Source organism: Oryctolagus cuniculus, chromosome 17, assembly GCF_051225735.1.
Source record: "Oryctolagus cuniculus isolate XC-2025 breed Fujian yellow rabbit chromosome 17, ASM5122573v1, whole genome shotgun sequence".
Taxonomy (NCBI): Eukaryota; Metazoa; Chordata; class Mammalia; order Lagomorpha; family Leporidae; genus Oryctolagus; species Oryctolagus cuniculus.
In genome coordinates, this window is record NC_142883.1 from 17977542 (window position 1) to 18003810 (window position 26269).

Here is a 26269-nt window from a genome sequence, read left to right on the forward strand (position 1 = left end):
AAACACAAAAGCCCGGCTGGTGCTGTGGTGCAGTGGGTTAAAGCCCCAGTCTGCAGTGCTGGCATCCCATATGGGCGCTGGTTCATGTCCCGGCTGCTCTTCTTCCGATCCAGCTCTCTGCTATGGCCTGGGAAAGCAGTGGAAGATGGCCCAAGTGCTTGGACCCCTGCATTCACGTGGGAGACCAGGAAGAAGCTCCTGGCTTCGATCAGCTCAGCTCTGGCCATTGCGGTCATTTGGGAGTGAACCAGCAGATGGAAGACCTCTCTCTCTAGCTCTACCTCTCTCTGTAACTATCTTTCAAATATAACAAAACACAAAAGCCCGAGGGGTCAGCCGCTGGCCGACCTCAGAGTGTCTGAGTGTGAGTCCCGGCTTTGTTCCCAACTCCAGCTTCCTGCCCACCCAGGCTCTGTGAACAAGAGGTGACAGCCCAAGGGACTGGTTGGGTCCCTGCCATCCAGGTGAGAGTTTTCCATTCCTGGCCTCCTGGGCTGTTGAAGGCATTTGGGGAACGAGACGGCGGGTGAAGATCTCTCTCTCTGTATCAGAAACACCCAAATCTCTGCAGCCCTGGTGCACACCCCCTCTTCTACACAATCGCAGCTCCCCCAGCCAATTCCTCTCCACCATCCAGCGCTGGGAGCAAACCCTGGGATTGCCAACTCAGTGCAGCCCGCCCCGGCGCCCCGCTCTGGCAGCCCACCCCCGGCACACCCCTCTCTGGCAGCCCAGCCCCAGGCACCCCGCTCTGGCAGCCCACCCATGGTGCCCCTCTCTGGCAGCCCACCCCCAGTGCCCTTCTCTGGCAGCCCACCCCGGGCGCCCAGCTCTGGCAGCCCACCCCCGGCACACCCCTCTCTGGCAGCCCAGCCCCCGGTGCCCCGCTCTGGCAGCCCACCCCAGGCGCCCCTCTCTGGCAGCCCACCCATGGTGCCCCTCTCTGGCAGCCCACCCCCAGTACCCCTCTCTGGCAGCCCACCCCGGGCGCCCAGCTCTGGCAGCCCACCCCCGGCACACCCCTCTCTGGCAGCCCAGCCCCCGGTGCCCCGCTCTGGCAGCCCAGCCCCGGGCCCTCCTGCGCCTGGAGCTCTGTGCCCGACTCATCTCCCAGTTCTTTTCCCCCATTTTTTCCTCTGGGCCCCAACTTTGGGAATTTCTTTCAGTTCCTGCGACACTCTCACCCTGGGACCTCCCCCTGCTTATGGCTGCGCTGCCACTGTCTGACCCAGGCCTTGGGACAGGTCCCAACTTAGCCGTCACTTGTCCCCAACGCAGGTGTCTGCCCTGTGCCCTTGCCTTTTCTGCTTGGAGCACTCAGCGCCCCGGGTGTCGATCGCCTGTGCACCCCCACAGGATCTGCCTTTGTCGGCACCACGTGCCCCCAGCCTGGAACGGGGTGCCTACAACACAGGTGGAATGAACGGCTGAGTGCCCCCCACAGGCGGAGGCCGGCTCAGTGCCCCCCACAGGCGGAGGCTGGCTGAGGCTGGAACAGGAGCTCCCAGCAGGGCTGTTCCGCGGTTTAGTCCGGAAGCGGGGTGGTCTTTGGGATGAGGAAGCCAGGTCGTGCATTTGAGACATACCCCGTGGGGTGTGCTCACTGTGGAGATTTCTTTCTCATCGCACAATAGAGATGAAAGAATAACTGGTCAAGAGGCCAGCGCTGTAGCACAGCGGGTAAAAGCCGGCTTCCCTTATGGGTGCAAGTTCAAGTCCCGGCTGCTCCACTTCTGATCCAGCCCCTGTTAATGACCCTGGTAAAGCAGTGGAAGATGGCCCAAGTCCCTGGGCCCCTGCACCCATGTGGGAGACGTGATGAAGCTCCTGGCTTCGCCTGGCCCAGACAGGTTGTTGCAACCATCTGGGGAGTGAACCAGTGGATGGATGACCTCTGTCTTTCCCTCTCTTTCTGTAACTGCCTTTCAAATAAAGAAATCTTTTTTTTTTAAAAAACTTACTGTAATGACGGGGCTGGGATTAGGGTCACGGGCCTCTCCCCTGCCAATCACCGTCCCCCCTGGTCTTTCTGGGTTTATCAGGGGAGACATCACTCTCTCGGCAGCAGCCCGTTTCATGAAGATGCCAGCAAGCATCTGCTAGGCGCTGGGTCCCGGGCCTCAGGTGCCTCTTGCAACCACTGAACATGAACATGACAGGGGCCGCCTCGGAGACGCCGCTTGGTCTGTGACCCCCACAGGGCACTGCCTTTTGTGTCAAGGTCCTGCTGTCAGCAACTCCGCCAAGCTGCCGTGGGGGTCTTGTCTGGCATCGCTGCGTCTTTGGCAGCAATGTCCCCAGGGCCACGGCCCAGAGCTCGGAGGGAGAAGAGATGGCCAGGGACACCGGCCAGCTACACCCTTCACAGCATTTCTAAGGGTTCTTCCCTCCCTGAGCAGTCTCAAAAAATAATTATCTATTTATTTGAAATGCAGAGTTGCAGAGGCAAAGACAGAGAGAGGTCTTCCATCCTCTGGTTCACTCCCCAGATGGCCACAATGGCCAGAGCTGCACTGATCCAAAGCCAGGAGCCAGGAGCTTCTTCCAGGTCTCCCACGTGGTGCAGGGGCCCAAGGAGTTGGGCCATCTTTTACTGCTTTCACAGGCCATAGCAGAGAGCTGGATCAGAAGTGGAGCAGCCGGGACTTGAACCGGCGCCCACATGGGATGCCGATACTGCAGGCAGTAGCTTTTCTCGCTACGCCATGGCACCGGCTCTCTGAACATTTTATGTTCAGAGATCTATGGTGTTGACTGACCAAAGCGCTGCCTCACATGGCCGGCACTCAAGTGGGAAGAAGGAAAAGATGCGAAGAGGACGTCCTGGCTGCCGGTGCGGGGGAGAAGCGGACAGAGGCTCAGTCCCCCCAGAGCTGCCGCGTCTGAAGGGAAGGACCTGGGCGGTGGCTGTGCCCTACTGCCCTGGGTGACTTCCCACATCGGAAATGCACCACACCCCATATTGGAGTGCTGAGTCCAGCTTCCTGCTGATGCACAGCCTGAGAGGCAAGCCCTGGTCCTTGCCACCCATGAAGGAGGCCAGGCTGAGTCCCAGGGTCCAGTGCTGCCTGGCCCAGCCCTGGTTGTTGCAGGCACTAGGGGAGTAAACCATCTGGAAGATCTTCGTCTGTCTTTCAAATAAAACGTAAAGAAAAATAAACCTCCCAAACTGTAACCAAGTACTCTCTCCTTGCTATTTCTACCTATTTGAACCCTCATTTATTATTTTTAAAAATAACTTTATTATTTGAAAGGGGAGGAGGGAGAGGGTACCTCCGATCCACGGTTCACTCCCCAGATGCCCGTAAGAGCTGGGGCTGAGCCAGATGGAGGCTGGGAGCAGAACCCAATCCCGGTCTCCCACACAGGTGACAGGGACTCTGCTATGCAGGCCATCACCTGCTGCATCCAGGTGTGCATTAGCAGGAAGCTGGAACTGAGTGGAGCCAGGGCTCGGCACCAGGCATGCGACGTGGGAGTGGGTGCCCCGAATGTCATCTTTTTAAGTTTTGATTTACTGATATATCTGAAACACCCAAGCGCTTGAGCTAGCTGCCGCTTCCCAAGGTGTACATGAGCACGGAGCTGGGGCTCCCACGGCACTGTGATATGGGACACAGGCCTCCTGGGTGGCAGCCCATTAACCCTTTGTCTGACTGTGAGGCCAACACCGGCCTGGATGACAGTCCTTTAGGAATGCGAAGGCTTCTTTCCCCTGGTGCAACTCTTCCTTTCATCAGGCGCAAAACCCTCTCAATTCCCAAGTGCTCCTCACAGCGACCCCAGCCTTGCCCTGCCCTATCACTCCGGCCTGGATGCAACCCCACCTTCCCACGCGCCTCCTGAAGCCCACCCAGCGCAGGGCCTGCCTTGGGGAGGGGTCTTCCTGCTAGGGAAGCAGTAACTGCGCCCATCAGGCAGGATTAGGAATGTGCAATTTCTTGTAATGAGATTTGGCCTAAATCTGAAGATGCTAAATCTGAGAAAATGATGTGGGCTAAGTTTAATACGGCCTTTAGTTTCCAGGATGGTGCTAAAAACGACGTCAGTTCTTGGACAGAGAGTTTGTGAAGATGCCAGAAATTACCAGCTCGAAGACAGGTGCAGGCCCACCAGGAAGCACCTGCAGGTGCCCCCTCGAGGCCAGAGCTGCAAGCTCACTTCTGGGAAGGGAGCTTGTGTTCCCCGAGGCCGCCCTGCCGCTGGAGGAAGCCAGGACAGATTGGAAGGTGTCCAGCTGTGCCACAGCAGAGTGAAGTGGGTCACCAGAGCTGGCACGAAACTGCCTGGGACACAGCGAGAGAAACCACAGGGTGCAGGGGAGCGTGTCTAGCTGGATTCTTTATACCGGCTGACCAGGGCCTGGGAAAACCTGGCATGGAGTTCACAAAAATGATCACCTGGGGAGAGAAGCTACTGGAAAAGGGGTGTTCTTCATCCATTTTGCATGCTGTGTGTGTGTGTGTGTGTATGTGTGTTCGGGCGGGGGCAGGGCAGCACTGTGGTGCAGTGAGTTAAGCTGTTGCCTGGGCTGTCATCCCACATGGAGCTGTGACTCGAGTCTCAGCTGCTCCACTTCCAATCCAGCTCCCTGCTAACGCACCTCAGAAGGCAGTGGAAGGTGGTCCAAGTACCTGGGCCCCTGCTCCCCACGTGGGAGGCCCAGACGAAGTTCCTGGCTCTTGGCCTGTCTGTCCCAGTCCCAGCTGTTGCAGCCACTGGGGGAGTGAAGCAGCAACTGGAAGATCTCTCTTTCAAGCAAATATACATATACTTTTAAAAGATTTTATTTGAGAGGTAGAGCTACAGAGAGAGATGTCTTCCACCTGCTGGTTCACTCCCCAAATGGCTGCAATGGCCAGAGCTGACCCGATTGGAAGCCTGGAGTCAGGAGCTTCCTCTGGGTCTCCCACATGGGTGCAGGGGCCCAAGCACTTGGCCATCTTCCACTGCTTTCCCAGGCCACAACCAGAGCTGGGTTGGAAGAGGAGCAGCTGGGACACAAGCTGACACCCATATGGGATGCTGGCACTGCAGACAGAGGCTTAGCCTACACCACAGTGCCAGCCCCAAATGTTTTTTTAATTATGCAATAGTGCCAGCGATGTGGTGCAGGTTAAGCTGCAGCCTGTGACGCTGGCATCCTATGTGAGTGCCAGTTCTAGTCCCAGCTGCTCCACTTTAATCCAGCTCGCTGCTAACGTGCCTGGGAGAGCAGCATGGAATCCGATCTAGACTTCCCAGGTGAGTGGCAGGGACTGAACCACTTGAGCCATCATCCATTGCCTCCAGGGTGCTCATCAGCAGGAAGCTGGGATCAGAAGCAGGCGGGCTGGGACTCAAACTCGGTACATTGACGCGGGGTGCAGGCATCCCGAGTGTACCACAGCTGCTGCACCAACGCCCATCCCAAACGCGCTTTTAATTCTACTTTCCCCAACTTATGGGAGCCAATGCCAAAGAATGTTTTTTCTCTTTTTGGGGCAATTATTATTTTAAGATGTATTTACTTGAAAGACAGAACAAGAGTGAGAGACAAAGGGAGAGAGAATATCCCCCATCACTCGTTCATTCTCCCAATGGCCGCAAGTACCGAGTCTGGGCCAGGTTGAAGCCAGGAGCCAGGAACTCCATCCTGTTCTCCCACGTGGGTGCCAAGACTTGGGCCATCTTCCAGGCCCATTAGCAGGAGCCAGGACTGGAACTGGTGCTCTGATAGATATGGGATGCAGGTGTCACCTATGGCAGCTTAAACCCAGCGCACCCCAATCCTAGCTCCTGGGCTCTTATTTTCTTTATTCTTCTTTGAGTTTTCTTTAATGAAAGGCAGTGTTAGAGAGGCAGAGACAGCCAGAGAGATCTTCCAACTGCTGGTTCACTCCCAAAAAGCTGACAGCCAGGAGCCGGAAACTCCATCTCCATCTCCCATGTGGGTGCAGGGGCCCAAGCTCTTGGGCAGTCCTCTGCTGCTTTCCCAGTGCTTAGCAAGACAGTTGGATCAGAAGTGGTGCCAGCATCCCATATGGTCACTGGTTCAAATCCTGGCTGCTCCACTTTTGATCTCTCCCTGCTTATGGCCTGGAAAGCAGAAGATGGCCCAAATGCTTGGGCCCCTGCACCCACATGGGAGACCCGGCAGAAGCTCCTGGCTCCTGGCTTCAAATCAGCCTGGCTCTGGCCATTGCAGCCATTTAGAAAGTGAACGAATGGATGGAAGAGCTCTCTAACTCTGCCTTTCAAAAAAATAAACATAAAAAAAGTGGAGCAGCCAAGACTTGAACTGGTGCCCATATGGGATGCCAACATTGCAGGCAGCAGTTTAACCTGCTATGCCACAGTGCTGACCCCTGAATTTTCTTTTGAAAAAGTAGAATGTTAACAATGTCTTCATAACCAGAAAAAGTCATTAAAGCTAAGAATAACCTCCCAAGGAGCTAACAGTTTGTATATTAAAAAACAAACAAAAAGTCATTGAATTACATATACTGAAAACAGGTACATTTACTGTCTGTAAATTATGGCCTCAAAAGTGAATGTTAAAAGCAACAAAAATCCAGGGTGGGCATCTGGCCTAGTTATTAAGAGGTCCACATCCCATAGGGGAGCACCAGGGCTGGATTCGCGGCGTGGACTCCCGACTCCGGCTTCCTGCTAACGCAGACCTGGGAGGCAGCAGAGATGGCTGAAGTGGCTGGGTTCCTGCCCACCACGTGGGAGACCTGGATTGGCCCAGGCTTGCCCTCAGACCTTTGTAGGAATTTGGGGAGTGAACTAGGAGATAGAGCTAATAAAGAAAAGTTTTAAAAGCTACAAAAGCCTTGAGATCTCTTATGTTCCACTTAAAGCCTCCATTTACGGTGCCTGTTACAATCTTTATGGAAATCTAACTCATGTGCTCTAGCAAACGTTCTTGTTAATTTTCTGAGTTTCAATATAAAGTTTTCTAAATTTGGTCCCACCAATTTTGGATTTGGGGTCCTGTAGCCTGCTAGTGCTAAAGATAACTATTTTAATTCTGTCGAACAAATGGTTTGCTAAGGGAAGATCAGATGTACATATACATCTGTAAGCACGTAAGTATTTCTGGAAAGAAATGGTAAACAGTGGCTACCTCAGGGGACGAGGGAGGGCGTGTGGCACACCTCTACTTTTGTGTACCTCTACTATTGGCCAAAGCTCTTTCTAAAATAAACTTACCTTTTGATTCCATTTTCCACAAACCGTTAAAAATTATTTATTCTCACTTTATTGGAAGGCAGAGAGAGATCTTCCAGCCGCTGGTTCATTCCCCAAACACCTGCAACAGCCTGGGCTGGGCCAGGCCAAGTCAGGAGCCTGGAGTTCCATTCAGGTCTCCCACAAGGCAGCGGGGGCTGGAGCACTTGAGATGTCCCTGCTGCTTCCCAGGGTGTGCGTTAACAGAGCTGGGTCCTTGATATGAGACGTGGCCATTCCATGCACCACCCAAGCTGCTCTACCAAAAGCCTGCCCCAGTACGGCCCAAAGTTCTTTCATTATTGCTTTAATATCTTTTTAAAAAATCAAATAGTCATGAGAGAAAAACCAAAATTCCCCATTCGTATCCAGGGGTGTGCAAACATCTAGGATTCTGCACACCCAGGAGTGGGACGCGGGGTTAAGGTGTTTAAATGGCAGGCTGCTGCTGGCCCGCGTGTGGGTAGACAGGACGTTAAGTTGCCAATGAACTCATGGGAACAAAGCAAAGTGTTTCCCATCAGACAGGGCTGCCATCAGCTGTGACGTGAGCATCTCCCTGGCGGCCTGGCCCCTGGAGCAGCTAAGTCAGCAGGAGGCGTGTGCCAGTGCTTACTGTCTAAGATTTGGCTACAGCCTGTCTCAGCCCCGCTGTGGCCCAGCCTTGGATTGCTGTGAGTCATCTGAAGATAGGGTTGCCAATCCTGGCAAATAAAAATAGGATACCCAGTTATGCTTGAATTTCGAATAATATTTTGATGTCTCATGTAATACATTAAAAATGTCATTGCTGGGGCCAGTGTTGTGGCACAGTGGGTTAATGCCCTGGCCTGAAGCACTGGCATCTCATAGGGTGTCGGTTTGAGACCCAGCTGCTCCTCTTCCCATCCAGCTCTCTGCTACGGCCTGGGAAAGCAGTGGAAGATGGCCCAAGTCCTTGGGCTCCTGCCTCCTCCTGGCCATTTCTGAATACCCAGCAGGCTTGAGTGGTCGCTCACTACTGGCATTAAGCAGAGTCTGCACCCAACACCAGTCTTCCAGGCCACTGACCCCTACAAAACCACCACTGAACCCCACCAGCACAGTCATGAGCTGGTCCATAACCTGGTCCAGACCCTGCAGAGCTCTGCTGTCATCTCCCACGTCTCCATCACTCCCCAGTCCCAAGGTGAACGAGCCACGGACAGCTCCCACTCAGTTTCCTGGGCTTTTGTCAATAAAGCATCTGCAGGCGCCGGGGTCCTCCTGCAGACCCCTGCCACTGCCCTGAACAGCACCTGGGTACAGGACCCAAGGCAGCAGCCTCTGCCTGCCGGGCACAAGCCACAGCTGCAGCGTGCCGTCAGAAAAATGGGCCAGGCCGCCACAGCTCCTGTCAGTGCCTTTCAATGTTCCCGGCGCAGAGATAACATTTCACTTTCACAGGACTGCACGTACTAAAAATAAAATGCTACAACAGCTATCTGGTTCTGTATCGCTTTCCCCATGGTCAGGTCCCATTCAGGTCACTGGCCATGTGCCGAGATGGGTTATAAACAGCCGCGTGGTTCTGCTTTGCCTGGAGTTCAAGGCTGTCAGCCTCCCCAGGCCCTCCGGGGCGGGCCCAGGAGAGCAGAATGGACAAGGATCCCGGTGGGCGGCTTGGCGGAGGTGGGAGAGCAGCCAGTTTCCCTCCAGATGCTAGCAGGGGGCCTCATTATGTTCTCCTTCACGACTCCCGACTCCAGCTTCAAGTAGACACAGCGAGTCAAGGACAGGGCAAGGAAGCGCTGTGCCACTTCCTCAGGACCAGGGGGACTCAGAAAAGCAAGTGCCGTTCTGGTCGCCTCCCGTTTCTAACGTGCCAGGGCTCACTCGCCTGCCAGGCGGGATGCTTCTTCTCACCTGGGGGCAGGGTCAGCTGTAAACCACAGCTGGCGTCTGGAACTCAGGCGTCTACAGTTAGGGACGGCACGCTCCTCCCAACCCCCAAATCACTCAGGGGTGATCTGGCTGTGCACTCTGCCCCCATCACCCCCGCCAGGCTGTCATCAACCATTCTGAGCTGGCAGAGGAGACGACGCTCATGGGCTGTGCAAAGGCTAAACCTCCACCGCGCGTGAATCCCCAACAAGTCCCTCCCCCTGCGTCCAGGCTCACGTTTCGCAAATGGCCTTTTTCCCTGAGCGCGGTCTTCAAACCGGAATGCAGTTGAGGTCTACTTAGAGAATTTTTGGGTAATGCAATTATTCTTTATCTTCTGCTGGTGGTTACTCAACTGCATGCATGTCACGATACGCTAATTAGGGTAGAATTTATTATACCTCAATGAAAAAATGCTGCTTTTCAACTCAGCCACAGAAATTACTTCTGATTATGCAGGCCTCAGATGGGCGCAAGGAAGTTGCATTTTCCCGTTACTTCTAAAATGATTTATTTTAAAGGCAGAGGGACAGGGAGTGGGGCACACAGACGAGATCTCTCACACACTGGTTCACTCCCCAAATGGTTTCAATGGCCGGGGCTGGGCCAGGTGGAAGCCAAGAGCTTGGAATTCCATCTGGGTCTCCCACATCAGTGGCAGGGGTCTGCTGTTTTCCAAAGCCCATTTATAGGGAGATGGATGAGAAGTAGAGTGGCAGGGACTGGAACGGGTGGGAAGCCGGCATGACAGGTGGCAGCTCAACCTACCACGCCACAGCACCGGCCCCAGCCCTGTCACTTCTAACACAGGTGGTCTGCTGGCTACAGTTCTGGAAAGATGCTCCTGACAGGTGCACCCAGCAAAGATGCCCCCAAACAGCTGCTTCTGGCCAGACCTCTCGGGCAAGCACCAAGGATACCGAACTGAGCCCCAGGCAACGTGCAGGGCTGGCTTCCGTTCTCAGCTCTGCCTCTGCCTCCACGTTCTTCCTACAATTGCTTCTGTTGTGAGATATCCGGAGGCAGTGAGCCCGGGAAGTACTGTGTTGCATACGACAAGTCCTTAAGACCTGAAAAATAATTTTAAACTAAATAGCAGGAAAACATAGACTTAACTTCTATGTGGATACTTTCTCCAGGTGTCACTCTGCTCTGAAAGCAAATGTGCCAAAGCATCAGCTCCCACATCCGGCGGAATCAGAGTAACCTAACGCTCCAACGGCTTACAGACAGCTCCCAAGTTTATGACCAAATATGGCCGCTGACCAGTCCACAATTCCTGCTGCTGAGGGTGGAGCCTGTGTGACCTGCCAGTCAGCCGTCCTGTGTCTGTGGTAACGGGGTGGAGGGAAGTGGGAGCACGGGCCTGAGAACCGCTCGCCCTCCCCTCCCCTGGAGGTAGACATGGCTCTGTGATGCTCCACCCCTGCATCGAGCTTCCCTCCCACAAGACACAGCTCCAAAGCCTCGAGAAGCAGAGGGAGCCAGCGGCATGGGGGTGCTCCCAGCTTCTCAGTGTGAGACCCCAGCGTCGCCCACACGCCCCGGACCGTGGCACCATGGACACGCCATCCCACTGAGTTGCGGCAGCTGACCTGCAGGCCAGCTGTAGGGTCCTTCTGAGTCCAAGCTCTAGTGGGAAATGTTTCTGCCCACAGATTCCCGTGAAGATCACCTTACAGCTGAACAAGCAGGAAGAGTTGCCTGTCACCAGTCCTGTGTGAGCCACTGAGCTCCTGGTGCTGTTTCACACGAAGGATGGGGTAAAGTCCTCAATGAACATTTCCTGGCAGCCACATTTTCAGCGGGTTTCAAGTTTTGGGAAAGGAGGCACAGAACACAGATGAATCTTCTAAACTGTATTTGGAACTGACAAAACCTTGCTGGAGACGAGGCCCTGAGCACAGAGTCTGTCTCCACCACGAACGTTTGACACAAACCGTGCAGAACACAATCGGCAGTGAGTGGTCTTTGGCACTGAACAGGTGATTCCTTAACTGCTTCATGCAATAGCCAAACCGCACACCACGTGACATTGGATTGCTGGTTAACAGTTGAATCTTACATTTGAATTCTTTAAAAAAAAAAAGTCGGAAGCCCCAGCTAAGTTTTTCAGTATCAATACGCTGACCACGTCGTAACGTTTAGTGCCTGAGGTAGAGACTTCTGTAAAAGATTTATTAACAAAAACGCAATTCAAAGTAAGGAGAACCAGTCCCGAGCTGGGGAGCAACCCTGAGCCACACAGCTCTGGCTTCACCTTCTCCAGAGACTGCGCTTTAGCGCCTCAGCCGTCTTCTACTCAGACTTCTGGGTTTTGGAAAACTAAGGATTGCTGTTGTAAGAAGTATCATTGTGTGGAATGCGCACGAACCAAACCCACTCAATAACATTATTAAAAACAACAGAACTACAACATCAGGGACAACAGCCAATAAAAATCTTCACACTCTGCATAATGTGTGGCTGGAATGAGCGGCCAATACGTGATGCGACCTTAAGATTCTAACACTCCGTGGTGGCCATGAACTATCACATGTCTGTGACACAGAGCTGCGCCGGATTTTACTTCCAGACTGCACCACACAGGCACAGCGGTTTTCTTGCTTTGAGGTGGTCAGACTCTGCGAGATTACATGATTTTATGAAGATAAAATAATCTGGTACCCAGAACCTTCCAATCAGAATGACCTGCAACTGTGTATCTTTGACTCAAAGGAGTTTTGTTTTTTTTTTTAATTACATTACAGCCAGGAGAGGCTCTGATTTATAAAAAGGTATTTCTTAAAGTAGATTCTAGAATAACCTACTTGCCTTTTACCAAAAGCTAACACAAAATTTATCATCAACTAGAGATGTTATTTTTAGAACTGCACTGTCTCTTAAAGGAGACAGCAAGCATAAAGCATGGACATCCTGAAGCCAAACGGCTAAGCCACAGGTGTGACTAAGGGGAACAGCACTGAAGTCCCCGCCTGGGACCCAGCGCTGGGGCCGCAGTCTCACACCACCACAGAGGCCTCTGCTGAGAGCATCGGAGGGAAGTGCCTCTTAGCACTGCCGGGGGTTCAACCGTTCCTGAAGCCCTAAGCTCAGACAAGTGCCCGCAAGCAACAGGTGGGTCTCTAACACCTCTACCAGGGCTCTGTGACCTGGCACTTCTGAGAGGTGACTGGCTCCTCACACTTAGAAAAACAGCCGTGGTTCTACCCCCTAATCTCATACCATGAAGAAATGCTAGCGTTGGGTACTAACTGCTGATTTTCCCCCTTTAAAGACACACTCACATAAGACCCAAATGTGGAACTCCTGGGCTGTGAGAACCAATTTGGACGGCAAAATTCATTTTTATCAATAGTAAATAATTCTAGACATTAATCAAGGAAAATCTCGAGGAAGGGGAGGTGCAAACGAATAATACACTTGTGGTTTTAAATGAACAAATACGGACAGGCAAACCTAGGTCACCAGTGAAGACAGAGCCACAAAATGAACACTAACGTCTCCTTAGGGGAAAAATGCCTTCTAGTTCTGCCCTCAGATTCAGACTAAGAGAAACAGGCCTGCGCCTTCTGCAATCCTCTCCCGAACCACAGGACTCAACAAAGCAGCCCAAAGGACAGGGCACAGCTGAACGGACACAAGAGGCTGTGCAGGAGCCCAGAGCGGAAGGGGCTAAGCACTCACCCTCCGCGCGCAGGACAAGCAAGCATCATGCTGCAGCGCGCCTCACAGGGCGAGGCAAAACAAGGGGATTCGCACAGGAGACAAAGCCTGGCGACATGCTTTCTATACCTTCCGGAGCGGCGTCTGCAGATTCCGAGCAGAGCCAATGAACAGCTGACGCTCTCAACGCGGCCCCTGATGGTCGTTAGGGGAAAATGGCTCTGGCACAAAGGCTGAAAAGAAGTGAGTTAGCGAGGCAGTGAAAGCTGGGAAATTCTTGTCCTGATTCAACGTAAGAGAATGAAACAGACTTTCAAACTGTGTGCACGTGGGGAGGTGACAGGAGTATCGTTCTACATAATTTAAGAAGCTGAAGAACTGACCAGACACCGAAGATCCCAGTCTCACGTCTGCAGAAGCCGCGCAGATGCTTCGGGGCCTGACGCCGTGGCCTGGTTCTCTGGTATTTCTGCTGGAGTCCTTCCCTCTCCATCACTCTCAAGTCTCCATCTTTCCCGCCAGCAAAGTCACTCCTACCCCCCAGGCTCGGAAAGGCCACGGGGGTGCACGTATTCTCTGTCCTTTCAGAAATCCGCTTGAAGCTCGGACGGAAGCCTTGCGGCTCTGGGGCAGGCACAGTGTCCCACCACCGGGGCCCGGCCTGGCTCCTGACTCCAGCTTTCTGCTAATGTGGACTCTGTGAGACGGCAGGGAAGGTGACACCTACGATGAGACCTGCACTGGGTTCCCAGCTCCTGGCTCCAGCCTGGCCCAGGCATGGCCAGTGTGGGCATTTGGGGAGTGAACAGCAAACAGGAACTCAATATCTCTCATTCCTCCTCTCAATATCCATCTGTTAAAAAAAAAAAGTTCTTTATCTTAGCTAGGCTGAAATGCGTAAGGTCTTGTCTCATCTGTTTCCTTACCAGACACTTGGTACGAAGGAGACTGTGCATGTCTATTGATCATTCACGATACACACATACAGCATTTTCTGATACTTGCGGTTCAGTCTCACCTGAGGTTTTCTTTGCTTTTCTTTCTTTCTTTCTTTTTTTTGCTTAAGATGTTTAGGAATCCTGAGGAGCTTCTTTAGGCTAAAATTTAAGGCTACAAAAGGAACAAACAAAAAAGCAAAATGCACTGCTAAGAAGATAAGGGCACATCTTCTGCTAAGTGTCTTCTGTTGTTCTGGGAGAGGAGAAACAGAAGGGAGACTACACAGAGGTGCTAGCCCATTTTTCTAAATAATGACAAACCGAGACACACAACATGATACTCTAGGAGTTTCAAAGTCCAGAGCCAGCTTGCAATTGTCTCCTGTTAGAAAAGAGCAAGACCCCCAACGCAAGGCTCCCTGGCCGAGCAGAGGCCCCCTACCCCTCTCCTGAGCTCTCGCTCAGAGGTGCGTAAACTTTAAGACAAGCAGAGAGCAAAGCTCTCCGACGATGTAAGACTGAAAATGGCAGTGCAACACCGCAGACTACGAGTGTTATGAACGTTAACACTGGTCACAAACGTCTGCCCACAGGTAACGAATACCGGCACCGGAGAAGGAAGGTAAAGCACAGCCGTCCATGGTCAATTATAAAAATCCAGGAATTCAGACTTAGGCCTCTACCCTTTGCAGCAAGCAGCCTTGAGTATTCTAAGTCCACGGGGAATTCTTGTATTTCTAATGTTACTAAATAAAGAAAATACCCATTTCTGGCTTCTTATGAAACCCGAGAGGGGCAGGTTTCTGGATAGAGGCTTAAAGCAAATTAAACAGGTTCACAAACTAAACATCCTATCAGGGCTTATTCCTCAGGCGTGGCTTTGCTTTCTGACAGAAGCAGCTTGGCATCAGCACTGGCCAGGTTCTCTGGGCTGCCACTGGGTTGGGGGCTCCTTTGCAGATCAGTCTTTAGAAAGATCAGAGTATACACTGGCAACGCTCGATACGTAAAAGCATTCTACAGTACCGTACATACGCTTCCAAAGATTGGCTACAGCTCTGATCACGCGATTTAAAGATTCCTCATGTAAACCAGAGATGACCTTAACATCCCTCTAGTGTGGACTCTCCTTCCAGCACTGAAAACTGATACTTCCTCCTCAGTCTCTCATCTCTGAACTCTCCTGCAACATGAGAGGCACTTTTATTAAGTGTAGTATCTATTTAAAACTGTAAACCCAGGGTAGAATTTGCTGAACAAATAACACTAGCTTAATAGTCATAACTTACAAGGATTTTTCCCCCTTTAATATAAAAAGTGTAACTACAGCAGTTCAATGTACAAATACAAAAAAAGTTCTCATACTAAAAAAAAAAGTACCATAATACTGTACATACAAAAACTGTTCAACAAGGATGATTTAAATATATCTGTTTTTCTCCAGATCTGGAAGACACAAATGTAAGCTTCTGCAACTGTATTATTGCTGAGAACATGTGCCCGGGAACACTGTGTTTCCCTCTCTCCCCTCCATCCCAGCTCCGCCTTCAGTCCCCTGAGCTTGGACTGGGAGCCAACAGCACCCCTGAAGATAACCAGAGCCAAATGTTTACTCAGTGGAAGTCGTTACTCAGTGAGCCGTTGCTCACCATAAACTATGAAAAGCCCAAGTTGTGAAGCCCAGCCAAGATTAAATCCAGACGGAGGTCTTCCCATCCCCTGATTTGCTACTAGCACTGCTTTTGTTGGACCCAGCTTTGGACCCCACTTTGGCCCTCTTTTCCCGGGGACCATGGGGGTTGTTCTGGTGGCTGTAGGCCTGGATCGCTAGATCCAAGCGCTCCTGAGCCATCCTGATCTCCCGCTGCAGGGTCTCCAAGTCGGCAGGGAGGTGCTCCTCGTGGCTGCCGTACTGCTGCTCCTGGGCGATGTTGGCCTTGTTTTGCTTGTAGGCGATCTTAGCGTTGGACAGCTCGGTGTACTGGATCTGATCTGGTTTGACGGCAATGTTATAGCCAGGGGGAGCGGATGGTGTATTCCAAGTGAAAGGATAATTGTAAGCACCCGGATCCTCAAGCTCCCTCCTTTTACTGTTTAGTGAGTCTCGAATGGTCCCAAACCCTAAATGAAGCATCTCCCAAATGTTGAGCAACAGGCAGAGGCCTGTAACACCATACATTATCAGAAGGAAGATGGTCTTTTCCGTGGGTCTGGAAATGAAGCAGTCTATCTTATGGGGGCAGGGAAGCCTGCTGCACACATAAAACGGGTGGACCTGGAAGCCATACAGAAAGTACTGTCCGACCAGAAAGCCCACCTCAAACACGGTCCTTGCCAGCAACTGCAGCACGTAGATTTTCATGAGCCCGTCCTCCCGGATCCGTCGGCGGCCATCATGCTTGGGTTTAGGTTGGGTCTGCTCTTTATTTTCTTTTTCACTTTCCAGCTCCATTTCTGGATACATCATGGGGTCCTCTTCATGGTCCTCTTCTGTTTCTTCCAGAGCCCGGTGCTGCTTCCAGCGCATCGCGTAGGGCTTGCTCCGGGCTGCCTTCTTGTCTGCTTCACCGTGCTCCATTTTGGCAATCTTGTGAATGGCATAGCCCAGGTACATCACCGAGGGTGTGGCCACCAGGATGATCTGGAACACCCAGAAGCGCACATGGGAGAGGGGGGCAAAGGCGTCATAGCAGACATTCTCGCAGCCCGGCTGCTCCGTGTTGCACACAAACTTGCTTTGCTCGTCGTAGTAGATGGACTCCCCGCCCACAGCTGTGAGCACTATGCGGAAGACAATGAGCACCGTGAGCCAGATCTTCCCTACAAAGGTGGAGTGGTTGTGGATCTCCTCTAGCAGGCGAGTCAGGAAGCTCCAACTCATGGTGATCGAGCTGGTTGGCCCTGATGAGTGGGAAAACGCCAAAGCAAAAATCAACAAATAGCAAAATCCGAACAACTTTAGTTTTTGAGACCTCTAGGAACTAGTCCTCCGCATACCTGAAATCTAACTTCAAGACTCAGACTGGAACAGATGTTAAACAGCATTTTCCCCTCGACTCCCCAAACTAGGACAATTCCTCCTCAGCCTAGGAGAGTTAGTTTGGGCACACAGCGTCCTCAGGGGCCTGCCTTGTTTCCACGTTTTGTTTGTTTACAAAGTGTAACTCTAGTTAGCACTGGGATCTATTTCTGAGAAGCCATACACTGGGTGTTTTACATAAACCATTATTTTATGAGACTTCCGAACCCTGTGACATGCAGGTCAGACGGGTGTAGTCACTGAGACCACCACTGAGACACAGAGGAGACCCCTGGGCTAAACTCCTTTGTGAAGATGTCTTTTAGGAAACTTAAATGCTGGACCAGGTGACCAAGTGTTGAAAGGAATTAAGGAGGGCACAGCTACAAGCAACAGGCAATAATCACGAATTAAAACAAGAGAAAAGGGGACGGGGAAGAGACTCTCATCTGCCTGAGCAGTTCACGGTGGATGCCTTGCAGCAGAGAGGAAAACCTGCTTTCCACGAAACAGGTTCTCTACTAGGCTACGGCAGATGTCAGCGAGGCTTGCTCAACTGAATTGTGAGACCATAAACTCCAGTCGGCAGGCAGGTCCGCTGTAGCACGGTTTTTAATTTTGAGATTCTCAGGTCCATGTCCAGAATCTGGGTGAAAACCACCTAAACAAGACAATCCACGCAAAATCTCAGCACAGCCCCTGACACAAAGCACGCCTGGCTTTCACTTGCCCTCCTCCCCCAGGTGCCCGCTACAAAGCACAGGTGATTTGTCAGCACCACCAAAGAAGTTTAAGTACACATTACCTGTTATCCAGAACTGCTGCTACCCAAAACTTTCTTAGAGAAATGGTGTTTCGCTTGCGACTTTTCCAGATTTCCTCTGGAAGGGAAAAAGAAAGGAGCAGGTTGTAAGCTTCCTCCCACAGAGGAAATGAATCACGAAAATGCTGTTTCCAGAAAGAAAATGTCCTGTGCTCCACAGGACCCAACCAGAACGCGAGGGAAACAGGCTTGAGATTCAGCACCACTGCTTTCTCCTCCCAGCGCATGTGGAGACCAACGACGCGACAGCGACTCAGAGACCCTTAAGTCACGGCAGCCTAAGAAAACCTGACGGCAAGATGGGTCACCTGGAGCAACTGGATGCAGACAGTCTGTGGCACTAGGGGAAAGAGTCAAACAGAAGCATCCCAGCAAATCTAACCCGGGTCACTGCAGGCCTTGGGACAGTCTCGCCCTCCGTGCTCCACTCCTGGGAGCGGCCAGCACCTCTTACTGGGGCTGAGAGCAAGCTGTTCAGCTCCACAGCCGGCAGCGGGCTGTCACTGGGACACCTGCCTCCCCAGGAGGCGATTTACAGACTCACTGCTCAGTTGCAGAAAGGAAACAGCTGCATCTGCACTGTGACCGAGACACAAACTCCAGGACGAGTTCTCGTTCATCACCAACTTCTGCCAACGCTGAACAGTTACAGCGGAAAGTCATCCCCGGGGGGGCCAACTTTGTTCACCACTGTAATTTAACAAATAAATCCAAAGCAATCTCTTTGTGTCGTGTCTTCACAGTATCTTAAGATGCAGTTCTTTTTAATTTTTCCCCTAAAGGACACAGAAGAAAAAACTGGAATAATTCCCAAAATCTCAATGAAGAAAAAAAGTGCAGGCATGCAGGCATCAAGATTTATATAAAGAGTCTGCCAAAGACTTTGCTTTAGGACTTCAAGTGCCACTCTCATTTCTAGCCCTGATCCATCTGAAGTCACTTCTCTCACTGAATTACACAAGTTTTATAAAACTAAAAAAACAGAGGCTGACACTGTGGTACAGCGGGTAGAGCCGCCATCTGCAGTGCCGGCATCCCATACAGGTGCTGGTTCAAGTCCCAGCTGTTCCACTTCTCATCCAGCTCCCTGCTAATGGCCTGGGAAAGCAGTGGAGGATGGTCCAAGTGCTTGGGCCCCTGCACCTGAGTGGGAGACTGGAAGAAGCTCCTGGCTCCTGGCTTCCGTCTGGGCCAGCCCCAGCTGTTGTAGCCATTTAAGGAGTGAACCAGCGGATAGAAGACTCTTCCTCTGTCTCTCCCTTTCAAATAAATACTTAAAAAATAAAAAAAAAAAAAGAAAGAAAAACCAATACACAAAACCCCATAATTACAGCTTCTTTGGTTTTCCACATGAACACGCTTTCCAAGTGTAAAAGACCACTAATTTACAAAGGGACTTGGTACTAAAAATGAACTTGTCTATTTACCTTCATCTTTTTCGAAATCAACAGTGAAAAAATGGGTGACGGCCAATTTTCTTTCTAAAATAAAGAACCACAAGCCTTCTAAAATGAATGGCAACATCCGTGCTGCCTTCATCTACAGAGGAGTCGGGAGGTTTTTCTTGGATTTGCTTTTCTTCTCAAATCCCTTTCCTCTCCTTCCAAGTATCCATTCTTGCTTTCTGAGGAATGTCAAATAAACCCTGGGTGATGAGTGCGCCTGGGAAGCGTTCTGCAATACTACAGTCCTCATTTCTATTATGGGTCACTCATTCTCTAGGCAACGCTCCCCTCCCCACAGCTCTGCATGAACAAAAGCATAAAGGGAATGGCTCACACGACTCCAACAGATAAAGAACAAAGTCTGTTCAAGAATGAGTAGAATGGCGGGTTCCGGAATTAACATTGCTAAACAGAACGATGTGTCACTGCCAAGTGTAATCTCTTTGTGGAAAAAAGTGCTCTTGGTCCACACTCCAGTCTCTCTTCCCTGAACCATTACTCTGGCCTCCATCAGACGCCTGTGAGTCAGGGCGCGGTCCTCGCTGACTCCCCTGCTCTGCACAGACTTGGTGACAGCATACGCAGCGAGAGTGTACAATCCACCCACGGAAGGCTCTCATGAAGAAGTGCACGAGTATGTCCACATCCCAGTTAGTAATGGACAATGACATGGAAGAGAAGATCCTGACAACTGGTGCAAGAGATGAGACGGGGGAGACCAAACATCTCCAAGTTTCTTCACTCATCAGCAGAGACTTAGCTGATTTATGTGTTGTAATATCGTCTCGAATGTATCCTTTATGCTTTGGCGGAGTTTGTATCTATACAGTCTATAAAAGGTGACATTACTGTCACAGGCAATATAAATATCCATGGTTTTTCACCTTGTACTATCATTTGATTTCCTAAATAGTCACTAGCAATTTACAATGCCTGAGGAATAATCTCATCATTCCCACCTCAACCTCACTATGCCCCTTACGCTGCTTTACTAGAAGAAAATGAGACTCCAGAATTAGGTGGCTCCGCACGGTTCCCACTTCCCTCAAACTCACCCCGATCACGGGGCTTCCAAGGTTTGTCCTGTATCTGCAGAATGCACTCTTGAAAGAGTACAGACACTAACCACGTCAGGTCTAACAAACAGCGTCTCTGTTTACCGTCTTCCTCCAAATTTCATTGTTTTTAATAGAATCACATCAGTAAATTCCTTTTTTTAAAAGATTTTTTTTTTTTTTAATTTGAGAGTTAGAGAGAGAGAAAGGTCCTTCCTTCAGTTGGTTCACTCCCCAAGGGTGCTTCTCGGTCTCCTACGTGGGCGCAGGGACAGTAAATTTCTTGAATAAATTAAAATGTGAGAAAGTTCTTTTTTTCTAAAGAGGTTTAAAAAACAAGCAACTGCAGTACATGGTAGTCCATTATTCAAAAGGACTCAAACATCCCCCAAAATCCCCACATTCTGAGGAAAACCATGTTTGTTTATGTAACTTTATTGGACACAAATCAAATATGCTATTTCTAGTCCATTTTCCAAATAGCTAAAGATACAGATCTACCTCATCTTGCACTAGAAAACAGAATTTCAAAAACTAGTTGGCACCAACACAGTAATAAATTATGCATTTCCCTCCCACATTCTTTTTATTTCATGTGTTTTCTATCATTTACCTCCTAACAAAATCAAATAAACACTGAGGCTAGCGTTGAGCCGCAGAGGGTAAGGCTATCACCTGCGACACTGGCATCCCATGTCGGAGCACCAGCTTGAATCCTGGCTGCTCCACTTCCGATTCAGCTCCCTGCTAATGCACCTGGGAAAGCAGCAAAAAATGGCCCAAATATTTGGGCTCCTGTACCCACATAAGAGACCAAAAGAAGCTCCTGGCTCCTGGCTCCAGCGTAGCCCAGCCCTGGCTGCTGTGGCTATTTGGGAAGTGAGCCAGCAGATGGAAGACCTTTCTGTCTCTCCTTCTCTTTCTTTGTAACTCTGCCTTTCAAATAAATAAATCTTTAAAAAAATGATCAACTACACACACACAAAAACCCACAGATTTTTCTATAAAATACAATTCAGGAATTTTGAAGATTAAATGTAAAGCACATTACTTACATTATCAAGGTATTCTATTATTAGAGGCATTGTGAAGATGAGGAAATTTTATATAATTCGCCTATGATGAGTCAATGGCTAAGTGGTGAAGTCAGAATTTGGAGAGAACCAGCCCTGGCTCTGAGACTCTACATGAAGAGAGGGAAGGACCTTATTCCAACCTTTGGGGTCAAGAGTGGTAAAAGAAACACCAGAGTGGGAGACTCCATAAATATTGAAGGAATTAAAAGATTAAAAGCAAAAAACAAACACACAGAAAACAACCACCTCCAGGTGTCTCGGTGGCTGGGAAGGAAGGAACCAATGGCACCTCTAATAACAATGACAACTTAGGAGGAGAACTGATGGGGACACCGAGATAGGGACTGGAGAAGCTGATACATCCTATGAAGGGCCGAGAAGGCTGAGGGGAACACTGGGATGACGCATGTCTGAAGGGTGAGAGATCTGCCTTGCCTCAAGACAAACACCTCTGCTACCAGGACAGCCAGTGCTGCTGCAACTCTGCCGGTCACTTCAGCTACACTGGGAGCGTCCACAGGCCACACAGAACCTGGTCCAGGGACTCACGTCCCAAGTGCTAAGTAGATTTCCACAAGCAAATGAAGAAATGCCCCCTAGAGAGTCTGTTTCACACCCTTTCTCACTCCTTTCCTCCTAGACTCTCCCGACATCAGCCTGAACCACCTAAGAATGAGCAGCCCAGGGGGACGGGTCCCGGTTCACCAGACAGTTTAAGCAGGAGACAGGATGTTAAAGGCAGTCAGACGGGAAGCAAAGCACTGGCATTTCCTCTTCGCAGTTTTATTTTCAGGAACCCACTTGCTTCCTTTTCCCTAGTGGTTTCCCTTTTCCATTTCCCATAACGGCTCTTTAAAATCTATACCTCAAATCCCAGTCCAGCCCTAAGTGTTGCAGATGCTGCTCCCACATTCTTCCTCACTGGAGGAAATACAAGCAGGCAGAAATGCCCTCACATTTCCTCTCTGCTTAAAAATCAGACACGAAAGCCACCACTTGGGACACTGGCATCCCATACTGATTACTCAGCACTTCCAATCCAGCTTCCTGCCTGTGTAAGGACTTGAGTTTCTGCCACCCATGTGGAAGACCCCAATGGAACTCCTGTCTCCTGGCTTCTGCTAGCCTAGGCCTGGCTGTTTCAGGCATCTGGGGAGTGTTAGCAGAAGGAAGATCTCTCTCCCCCTCTCAAATAAACCTTAAAAAAATAAAAAATCAGGGGCCGGTACTGTGGCATAATGGGTAAAGCCACAGCCTGCAGTGCCTGCATCCCATAGGGGCGCTGGCTCAAGTCCCAGATGCTTCTCTTCTGATCTGGATCTCTGTTATGGCCTGGGAAAGCAATTACATGGCTGAAATCCTTGGGCCCCTGCACCTGTGTGGAAGCTCCTAGCTCCTAGCTCCTGGCTTCAGACTGGCATAGCTCCATCAGCTCCTGTTGTGGCCATCTGGGGAGTAAACCAGCAGATGGAAGACCTCTCTCTCTCTCTGCCTTTGCCTCTCTGTAACACTGCCTTTCAAATAAAAAATCTTAAAAAAAAAAAAAAAAAAAAAAAAACCTGTAAGGAATATAAGGAACCATGGTTAAAATAATGATCACATCTAGTGCTAGCGAGGACATAAAGGAAATGGTATAAGCCTGTACCACGTGGGAAGACAAAATGGCACAACCATTTTTGGAAAATGTTTTCACAATTACTTAAGAGTTAATTCTATATGCTACAGCCATTATCATGCATAAATGTTCATAACAGTTTTATGTATAATACCCAAAACCTGGAAACAACACAAATGCCTACCAGCAGGCTGATGAATAAGCAAAACTGGTATATCCACACAACAGAATAGTGCTACTTAGCAATAAAAATTAAACTACTGATACATACAATATGGATGAATCTCAAAATAATTAGCCTGAAGTAAAGAAGCCAGGCCAAAAAAAAAATTTTTTTATGACTCCCTTTGTATAAAATTCTAGAAAATGCAAAGTAATCTATTGTGTCAGAAAGCAGATCAGTGGTTCTTTATTTCTGGATTGGAGGTGAGGTTCCGGGAGAGGCAGGAAGATTATAAGGGGTTGGAGGAAACTTGTGGGTAAGACAGGTGAGTTCATGCATTTGGTTGTGGTGATGGTTTCACAGTATATACACGTGTCCAAAGTCACTTTGTATTTTCAATATGCACAGGGGCAGGCATTTGGCACGTAGTTAAGACACTACTTGGGACACTTATACCCCGCAGAGTACCTGGGTTCAAGTCCTGGCTCTGCTTCAGAGTCTAGCTTCCTGCTAATGTGCACCCTGGGAGAGCCAGTAATTGTCTGTTGGGTTCCTGCCACCCACGTGAGAGACCTGGGCTGAGTTCTAGCTCTTGACTTCCATCTGACCCAGTCCCAGCTACAGCAGAAATGTGGGGAGTAAACCCAAAGAAGGAAGAACTTTCTTTGTCTGCCTTTCAAATAAATTTGTAAAAGGTGGCACAGTGAGTTAAGCCACTCCCTGCAACACTATATCCCATATCTGGGGGCTAGTTTGAATCCTGGCTCCTCTACTTCCCATGCAGCTTCTTTTTTTACGGGTTTTCTTTAAAAATATATTTATTTTTATTTATTTGAAAGACAGAGTTACAGATAGAGGTAGAGCCAGAGAGAGAGGTCTTTCATCCATTGGTTCACTCCCCAAATGGCTGCAATGGCCAGAGCTTAGCTGATCTGAAGTCAGGAGCCCAAGAGCTTCTTCCGGGTCTCCCACACGGGTTCAGTAGCCCATGCACTTGAGTCATCCTCTACTGCTTTCCCAGGCTATAGCAGAGAACTGAACTGGAAGTGGAGCTGCCAGGACTCGAACCGGCACCCATATGGGATGCCAGCACTGCAGATGGCAGCTTTACCTGCTACACCACAGCTCTGGCCCTGATATGCACTTTTCTTACATGGAGGTAAAAAGAATTCCACAAAGGCTGAGAGAGGAAAAATGGAAACACACTGTTGTAAGGTTCTTACATAAGAAATGGTTTAATATTACTCAATCTTAGAGTATAATTAAAATAAAGATGGTTGCTATGAATGCTACATCAACAAACTAAAAAAACAAAGTTGTAGCTACTAAACCAACAAAGGAGATGATATAGAATAAAAAACAGATGAGACAAAGAGAAAACAAATAGGAAGATGGCAGATTTAAACTCATATCAACAATCACATTAAATATAAACACTACATACTAATAATAATCTCCAATACAAGCTTTCCACAAGAAACTCACTTTACCTATAAAGACAGAGGCTACAAATCCATCATTAGCTGGAGATTTCACTACTTCTTTCTCAGTAACTCAGACTATAGAAAAAATGTACAGATAAGACTTCAGCATCACTATCAATCACTTTAAGGAAACAAATATATTTCTGGGGCTAGCACTGTGGCACAGCAGGTTAATGCCCTGGCCTGAAACGCCAGCATCCCACATGGGCGCTGGTTCAAGTCCTGGCTGCTCCACTTCCCATCCAGCTCTCTGCTATGGCCTGGGATAGCAGTGGAAGATGGCCCAAGTCCTTGGGCCCCTGCACCCGCATGGGAGACCCAGAGGAAGCTCCTAGCTTCAGATTGGCGCAGCTCTAGCCGTTGTGCCCAACTGGGGAGTGAACCATCGGATGGAAGACCTCTCTCTTTCTCTGCCTCTCCTCTGTGTAGCTTTGACTTTCAAATAAATATATAAATCTTTAAAAAAAAGAATATATTTCTAAAAATTTATTCTATTTGAAAGCAGAGACATGGAGGCAGGCATGCAGGCAGGCATAGAGCTCTTCTGTCAACTGGTTCACTCCTCAAATGCCCACAGCAGCTAGGGCTAGGTTAGGCCAGTGTGGCTGGAAGGAACCCAACTACTTGAGCCATCATCACTTGCTTCCTTCCGAGGTGCACACTGGCAGGAAGCTGCGATTGGGAGTGGAGCTGGAACTCAAACCCAGGCACTCAGATATTGGATGTGGTATCTCTAGCAGCTTCGTAACCACTGTACCAAACCCACCCCAGAAACTGACAGTTATAGTACATTCCAACAGAATATATCATTTTTTCAAGTACACACTAAGATAGTCCATAACAAAAAAGCCACAATAAAAGGCTTAGTACATTTAAATTCAAATCATGAGGCCAGCGCTGTGGCACAGCGGGTTAAAGCCCTGGCCTGAAGCGCCTACATCCCATATGGGCGCTGGTTCTAGTCCCAGCAGCTCCTCTTCTGATCCAGCTCTCTGCTGTGACCTGGGACAGCAGAAGATGGCCCAATCCTTGGGCCCCTGCACCCACGTGGGAGACCTGGAGGAAGCTCCTGGTCTTGCTTCAGATTGGTGCAGCTCCAGCCGCTGCGGCCAACTGGGGAGTGAACCAGCGGATGGAAGACATCTCTCTCTGTCTCTACCTCTCTCTGTAACTCTTTCAAATAAAATATATCTTTAAAAAAATAAATTCAAATCATAAAAAGCATGTGCTCTGATCACAATAGAATCAAATGTAAAATCTTTGAAATTTAGCTATCTCCATGCTAATATTGATATTCTACTAACAAGAACATGTTCCCACTAGTACTAAATACTTTCTTTTCCTATTCCCCCAACCCTGTTTACCTCCTACACATCATTCAATTAATATTACTGTGAATGTCTTCAGAAAGTAATCCTTACTTTCCCTACTAAAAAATATATATGTATATATATACATATATATATATAGGACTGATTTACTGAACAGCTATACTATACTATACTATACTATACTATGTGTCCATTATTTATTTAAAAGATTTATTTATTTATTTATTTATTTACTTGAAAGGCAGAGTGTTATACTCAGCGGAAGAACTTTTCCATCCACTGGGTCACTCCCTAAAGGGCCACAGCAGCCAGGTCTGGTCAGGCTGAAGCCAGAAGCCAGGAACTCCATCCTAGTCTCCCACATGGGTAGCAGGAGCCCAAGTACCTGGATCATCTTTCCAGAAGCATTAGCAGGAAACTGGATTGGAAGCGTGGCAACCAGGACCTGAACTGGCACTACAATATAGGATGCCAGCATCGTTAAATGGTGGCTTAACCTACTGCGCCACAACACCAGACTCACGTCTTTTTTTTTTT

The 26269-nt window shown here is 49.6% G+C and overlaps 1 protein-coding gene and 2 long non-coding RNA genes across 3 annotated transcripts in view; all 3 read right to left on the bottom strand.

Moving 5' to 3' along the window:
• Nucleotides 1-9611: 9611 nt before the first annotated feature.
• Nucleotides 9612-13636, bottom strand: LOC149121118 (uncharacterized). The gene is made up of 2 exons (XR_016223577.1): nt 13167-13636; nt 9612-10187 (listed from the first exon to the last, which is right to left on the bottom strand). It is a non-coding gene; the product is annotated as an uncharacterized LOC149121118 (long non-coding RNA).
• Nucleotides 13637-15411: 1775 nt separating this feature from the next.
• On the bottom strand, nt 15412-16602 carry GJC1 (gap junction protein gamma 1). The gene is given in 1 exon segment (NM_001199049.1): nt 15412-16602. A coding segment is annotated over 1 exon segment (1191 nt).
• A 661-nt stretch (nt 16603-17263) lies between these two features.
• Nucleotides 17264-26269, bottom strand: part of LOC138846057 (uncharacterized) — a 37245-nt gene continuing 28239 nt past the window's right edge. The window contains exons 2-3 of the long non-coding RNA XR_016223576.1: nt 17546-17621; nt 17264-17401 (exon numbers count right to left, since the gene is read on the bottom strand). This is a non-coding gene — a long non-coding RNA (uncharacterized LOC138846057). The remainder of the gene's footprint in view (nt 17402-17545; nt 17622-26269) is intronic.